The sequence below is a fragment of the Ipomoea triloba genome, chromosome 4, assembly GCF_003576645.1.
Source record: "Ipomoea triloba cultivar NCNSP0323 chromosome 4, ASM357664v1".
NCBI classification, from domain to species: domain Eukaryota; kingdom Viridiplantae; phylum Streptophyta; class Magnoliopsida; order Solanales; family Convolvulaceae; genus Ipomoea; species Ipomoea triloba.
Window position 1 is genome coordinate 35,803,855 of NC_044919.1, and position 6,665 is coordinate 35,810,519.

Here is a 6,665-nt window from a genome sequence, read left to right on the forward strand (position 1 = left end):
TACCCAGAATGATAATTCATTTATAACATTTATTAACTACTACTATGCCAAAAATCAGTTTGAAACCCACAATATTCATGGGGCAATACAGTAAAGTTAAAATGAACACCAAAAAGGCAAAAATGGCACAACAACAAATCTAAGTTGGCTCATCAAATTTGCTTATATCTCTTTCCTAAGTTACCTCAATCTAATCCGGAAGAATTGTATAATCAAGCTAAAACGTATGCGTGTTCCATCAATTCCAAAAGAATTCATATGTTAAGAAAAAAGATCAGACCTATGGCGCCATGATCGATCCCTTATGGCTTAGCTATAGCAGTTTCAGTGCCGCTTTCCTCAATTTTTTGCTGTTCCAGGAGCTTCTTGTTCTTCTCCAGTGCAGCGGCGACTTCTTGAGGCATATACTTCTCGTCGTGCTTAGCCAGAACTTCTGTAGCTTCAAAATAGCACACTCCACTCCTGGCCTTCTCTGTGATCCTAAACTTGTTCTCCTTCAAAATCACCTCATTCGTCTTCTTCATTTCCTCCGTGAACGGCTTAATAAACCCCTCCACCACCACGGAGTGGCCTTCCCGGAAAAGATCCGGCAACGATCCCTCGAATTTGACCAAAATGTCGGTGATTAAGTCGGTGATCACGAACTCCATCTCCGGCGACGAAGCCATCTGCGCTACGCTGCCCTCCAAGACCAGCCCGCCGAGCCTAAACTTGGCCTTGGTGGGATTCTCAGTGTATTTGGAGATCGCATCGCTCGGGGTCACGTAGAAGACGAGCTGGTCTTGGAACTGGTTGAGCACGATGATAATGAATCCCGCGACGCAGCTGAAGGTTAGCGCGTAGGTCCAGAGACGGCGGTTCTGCATCTGCCGGGCGCGGGCGCCAATGTCGGGCCGGGCTGGGCGGTGGGGACGGCTAGGGCGGGTTGCGGTGGAGAAGGATCGGAGAGTTAGGGTGCTATAGGGGTGTAGACGGGAAGGGGAGATGAAAGGATGGGATTGAAATTGGAGGAGGGAGATTAAGGGATTAGATTTGGGTAAAGTAGAGGCGGCGGTGGCGGTGAAGTGGTGGATGACGGCGGCGTTAGTGGTTGCTGTGGAGCGGGTGAGAGAAGAGGCGAAGCGGGAGATGAGTCGTGAGGCCATGGCGATTTGTGAATTGAGATTTGAGTTTTGTGGTTTTTGGGTATAAAAATGTACGAAGAGAGTTCGAGAAAAGTATCGAAGGTTAGGGTTGGGGTTGGCCGTTGACGGTGGATGAATAACACGCGGTCAAAATTTGCTCTCCCGGCGGCGGAGACTTTTATTATTAAATTTTACTTTTTAAAAATTTAAACACAAAATATTATTTAAACTATTTTTACGAACTACCGTTATGAATTAAACTTAAGTAGCTCAAGTGGCAAGTGAACTCTTTTGTGGTGTTGAAGGTTTTGGGAGAACTGTTAAATGGACATAGAAATACCCTGTGAATATAAAAAAAATAAAAATACTACCATTTGTATGATGAACATACTCAAATTTGGACTACAAATATTAGAGTCTTGAGTCAAATCTTTTTTTTTTTTTTTTTTGCCAACATAGCAGTGGGTGTTTAAAACACTGAATATGCAGGCAATGTTATTTACAAGCATTCAAATAAGTTACTAACTAGCACAAGCAGTGCTCATAGTATACACAGAAGTGCACAAATCTTAACAAAGCCTTTTAATCTTTCCCCTCACCATCTTTCTGAAGATTCATTAGTCCCTTTGTCAACCAAATGGCTGTTTCTCTGGACGAAACAGCATCGTCCCCGAATGGTTTCAACACCCCTGCAAGTTCTTCAAGCTTTTCGCGCTTAAGAAGGTCTGCACAGAGCTCAAGCAGTGATTCCAAAGCTTCTGCTCTTTCATTGCTCAAGTTACTCCATTTTATTCTGATGTTATTTCCCTGAAGAAAATTCAGAGTACTCGTTACTGAAATGTCGCTTACTGTCCTTTTATGATGATGATCCTCTTGTTTTTCTGGGGTTTCTCCCCCTGGAATTGGGATCCCTGCAGGTTTTTTTGGAGTTGGAATCCCGGGTTTAAGCTTTTCCATTTTCTTGGAGTTCTCTTCTAGTTCTGTGTCTGCTTCAGGTTGATGATCAGTCACTGTACTTCTTGTTGAGCTTCTGGAATTCATGCTTCCATTTTTCCCAGCTGCTTTACTGTCAATTCTTGAGTTTTCATCCGTTTTCTTCGAGATTTGTTTATCTGAGCAAGTCTGATCTTCCTTCTTATGTTCGGGGTTAAAACGTTGGATCCTGGGATTCGGGGAACAGCTTCTTCTTTCTGCAATCCTTTTCAGCTCACCAACTTTCTTATTAGCAGTGACAATGGGAACTTTTACCTGTCTTTCCTTCACAGTTTTGTGGGTGTTAGGTTTGAGAGGCTGCAATTTCGCCTTTGAGCTCTCGGGGTTTAATGGAACAAACGCAGGAGGCAGATTGCGACACTGCGCCAGATATGGCTGCAAATGTGGATGCCTTAAGAGCTCTGCAGCCTATATATATAAGGCACCATCCAGATTAGTCAGTCCATTGCTATGGTGGATAAGAATTAAGAAATGGAGACGAATCCCCGGGGACTAACCGTGGGTCTGTGTTCCGGGCTCTTCCTTAGCATGCTTTTGATCAAACGCTTCCTGCAAAGTCCAAACATTACATGCTGCAATAGTGATTTTACTTCTGTGCAGAAAATGACACTAAACTTACAGTGCTGAGGAGTATACAGTGGGGAGTGGAGAAATGGTGGATCTGTTAATCTTGTTGATTAGTCCAACCATATCCTGTTTATTCACCAGAGAACCCAATCCGTAACCTGGTTTTAGTGTTTTACACAATCAGGAAGCAAAAACCCTAACAAAACTTACCGGGGCTCGAAACGCTGGCTGATGAGCAGCAATCTCAAACATACAACAGCCTGCAAAAGTTTTGTTAAGTCATCTGCTGTTTTAAAAGAAACTGGTAATAATCCACATTATGGTTGGTTACCTAGAGACCATATATCTGATTTGTAGCCATACGGTATATCGGCTAGAAGCTCCGGGCACATGTAATTTGGAGTTCCCACAATCTAAATCACATAAGAGTTCGATAATCAGTACAGAAACAAGCTTCAAATTTTTAAAGAAGTGAGAGAAAATCATACAGAAGATGCAAGATCATCCTGGTTGAGCAACTTTGCCAGTCCAAAATCACCTGTTGGCCCATATCTTGTCAGGTCATATCCCACAAAACCATTTATTCTAAAGCTTGTGTAGTTGTGGATAACTTATCCTTACCTAGTCTGATTTCATCATCTTTGGTGAGAAAAATGTTGGAACACTGGAGGCAACAAAATGCAGAAAAAATAAAGCTATTGTCATAAAACAGGAACTATATAGTCCATTTCGCATAATATGTCAAGAGAAAACATTACCTTAAGATCCCGGTGAAGAACGCGATTCGAGTGAAGGTAGTCGAGGGCTAGCAACAACTGAGCCAGCCATTTGCAAAGTCTCTGCAGAAACAACATTAAACATGTACTGCTAAATTCTAAGCATTCATGTTTTTATATGCAGATGATTAAGGTTTCTTACCTCTTCTGAGAAAAACATTCCTCTTGCTTTCCTAATCATCTCAGCCCTGCAGTACACAAATATAAAAACATAACCTATGTGTTCCATGAAAAATGGGGTTAAGATATAAGAAAGAGTTTCTTGCAACTCACATGTCACCCCCTTCACAGTAACTTGTCACAATGCACACAAAGGATTCCTGGATTTTTCAGAAAACTCAGACAGATAAACTAGTTTGCTACAAAAAGGCTAATATGTCATATGAACTGATAAAGTATGTCTGCTTTATAGTTCTCTACCTTTTCCACCCACCCATCCTTGTATTCCACAATATAAGGGTTATCCAGCTTTGCTATCAAATTCATCTGCAAATTCAAAACATCACAACCAACCTCTTTTTTCTTTAAAGCAAACTAGTTTTGCAAGAATGCAAGAGTAACCTCCTGGTGTGCTGTGATCTTGAACTTCTCTGTCTGTTTCGAGACACGAATTTTCTTCAACACATACCTGCAGATTCAAATTTTCAATGCTCCATTCAAGAATTAGACAAAGTAGCTAGCATGGAAAGAAGAATGAGAAAAACATGACAACCCCAGCCAAGTTAGTCTTGACTTGGAAAGAAGAATAAGAACGGGGTAACCTCAGCCAAGTTAGTCAGACTGTTGACTTGGTAACCAAAAGGTTACAAGTTCAAAACTCCCAAACAGGAGCAGCCTAACGGAGTCAAACTTGACTTAATAACCAAAAGGTAACAAGTTCAAAACTCCCATCCGGGAGTAGTCTATTAGCATTCTTGATTTGAACCAGTTAATTATGGGCAACCAGGTAATGGCCGCTGGTTTCCCCAAAAAAATGAAAAAGAAAGAAGAATGAGAAGAAAATGATACTTCTTTTTCTCAGGCTTGTGATGAACAAGAAATGCAGCTCCAAAAGCACCCCTACCAATCTGCTCCAACACTTCATAATCTTCCATCTTATTGGTGGTGACCTCCATGAACATAAAAGAGGTGTTTGGGGGGAGCCTTGGACATAAAAGAGGCAGTATAGTGATCCAAGCTACACATAAAAGGGAGAATACTTCACTCAGACATTGACACAAACATCATTGAATGGAATTTATAGCAGATTCAGAAACCCAGAGGAGAGGAAATGAGATCACAGAAACAGGCTGGTGGAGCCAATTGCAGTGCAATAAATCAAGAAACCATAAGGGAGTGAAGAGCATTGAATACTGGTGCTACAAGTACTAAGTAAAGAATCAAGTTTTGATTACCCAGAAAAGCAATGCTAATAAAAACAATATTTCTTTAAATTAGGAAAAGCTTTTAGGTGTCATGATGATGGGATGGGGTTAGAGAAGTGAGGCAAAGAAGTGTGTATGGGATTTTAAGTGGAAAAGGAGGGAAGATTTGGGACCAAAGCAAAGTAGTAAAGAAGGGAAAAGGGGCTCTTGTGACAGATTGGCACATTGCTAAATTTAAACTAGAAAAGGGAAACTTTGCTTGTATTGAGAGATTCCTTGGATCCATTGTATTATTAATGTGTGGGGTGGTAGGTCACTGTCCCTCAACTGAATATGTCTACTCTCTACCATTGTCCTTGACTTCTCAACAGCTGGAGATACATTTTGGATCAGAACAATCAACACTGTATGTAAGCTCTAGTATTCCCCCTCTCTGGTCTCTACCAACCAAATTCTCCAACTCATAAAAGATTTGCGCTTCAAACCTGAACACCCCCACCTATCTAAGACTGGATTGCTGAATAAATCACGGGATATGTCTTAATTATCTGAAATGTCTTAAAGTGCTTTGTACATCGTGGCTATTGACTAAATTGACTGTTAATCTGAATTGGTCAATTAGTTGTTCGGGACAATTCTCCCAATCATAAAACATTTGCGCTTCAAACCTGAACACTACCACCTATCTAAGACTGGATTGTAGAATAAATCACGAGATATGTCTTAACTATCTGAAATTTCTCAAAGTGCTTTGTACATTGTGACTATTGGTTAAATAGATTATTAGTCTGAATTGGTCAATTAGTTGAATTGTGTTCGGGACAAATTCTCCCGATCATAATTACAAGGTATGGAAACTGTGCTACAAATTGGTGCACGGTTGCAATCTTGAGTCCTAACTTTAGCCCGGATGACGCTTTCGATGCATTGCCATGGAGACCTGAGTGCAGTGGAAAATTCAGTACAAGTACTCAAGTGTTATCCACAAGACCACATCAGACCTATCTTAAATCTTAATAAATCTCTCCACAAGATGAATCCCAGCCAGGATAAGAAGTTAAAAACTTCGAATTAATTAATTTCATTCTTTTTCTTTTTTGTTGGATAACCATCACTTTGTTAACTATCATGTTTTAAATGAGATTTGTTATATATTAGACCAATGTCCTGGAGGTACATTTATTAATTTATAGAAAGGAAAATACTAAGTAGCCAAGTAGGAATTTCTATTTCTTTGAAAAACTAAAGATTAGAAAACAATATTATTGTTTATTTGCATATTTTTCATTTTGAAAATTATAAAATATACCTTTTTTTTCAAATTTTTTAAATGCTAGACATACACAATTTTATGGAGTTAATAAGGAGTGGTAATTGTAATAGTAAGAAGCATTTTTCAATTTCCAAATACAAAGACACACATAATTTCATCTATAATTATAATTTTCATTACTTATGAACTTTTACCTCATTTATTTATCTACTTCACCCACCATATTACCTCTCCTACCTACCTACATATCTATTCCTATCACTACTTATCTCTCTCTCCTTTATCTATTTACTTAGAGCATCCATATCAATGGGTTTTTTTTTGTGGTTTTTGATGAGTTTTTGTAAGAGTGATTAGGAAAGAGAATTGAGATAATGAGATGAAAAAGGAAAAAAAAGAACAAAGAAAAACGAAACAAAAATTTAAAACTAACAATACCTTAATGAATCAGCAAAATTGGAGCTTTATTGCGCTGTTTTATAAACTGCAGACCAATCGCGCTTCTGCGCTGCTTTATATATATATATATATATATATATATATATATATATATATATATATATTCTTA

The 6,665-nt window shown here is 39.2% G+C and overlaps 2 protein-coding genes across 3 annotated transcripts; both read right to left on the minus strand.

The window, feature by feature from the left end:
• Positions 1–1,225, minus strand: LOC116016443 (cytochrome c-type biogenesis protein CcmE homolog, mitochondrial). Its single transcript, XM_031256702.1, has one exon. The coding sequence runs from the start codon at positions 1,143–1,145 to the stop codon at positions 303–305; it is 843 nt and encodes a 280-aa protein (XP_031112562.1). The 5' UTR covers positions 1,146–1,225; the 3' UTR covers positions 1–302.
• Positions 1,226–1,497: 272 nt separating this feature from the next.
• LOC116014978 (serine/threonine-protein kinase Nek6) lies at positions 1,498–5,012 on the minus strand. Of its 2 annotated transcripts, XM_031254952.1 has the most exons (14): positions 4,855–5,012; positions 4,469–4,637; positions 4,022–4,088; positions 3,881–3,946; positions 3,734–3,780; positions 3,603–3,648; positions 3,443–3,523; positions 3,306–3,348; positions 3,173–3,222; positions 3,016–3,097; positions 2,895–2,944; positions 2,737–2,810; positions 2,615–2,666; positions 1,498–2,525 (listed from the first exon to the last, which is right to left on the minus strand). In XM_031254952.1, the coding sequence occupies exons 2-14, from the start codon at positions 4,579–4,581 to the stop codon at positions 1,707–1,709; spliced, it is 1,590 nt and encodes a 529-aa protein (XP_031110812.1). In that variant the 5' UTR covers positions 4,582–4,637; positions 4,855–5,012; the 3' UTR covers positions 1,498–1,706. The 2 variants fall into 2 exon arrangements, with proteins under 2 accessions (XP_031110812.1, XP_031110811.1); XM_031254951.1 differs by having other exon boundaries at positions 4,469–5,012.
• Positions 5,013–6,665: the final 1,653 nt, after the last annotated feature.

Excerpts from the sequence above, each read along its gene's own strand:
- LOC116016443 (XM_031256702.1), bottom strand. The coding sequence starts at position 1,145 with ATGGCCTCACGACTCATCTCCCGCTTCGCCTCTTCTCTCACCCGCTCC.
- LOC116014978 (XM_031254952.1), bottom strand. The coding sequence starts at position 4,581 with ATGTTCATGGAGGTCACCACCAATAAGATGGAAGATTATGAAGTGTTG. Across the intron at positions 3,098-3,172 it reads AGGATGATCTTGCATCTTCT|ATTGTGGGAACTCCAAATTA; the intron begins GTATGATTTTCT and ends TATGTGATTTAG. Across the intron at positions 2,667-2,736 it reads ACTGTATACTCCTCAGCACT|GAAGCGTTTGATCAAAAGCA; the intron begins GTAAGTTTAGTG and ends TGGACTTTGCAG.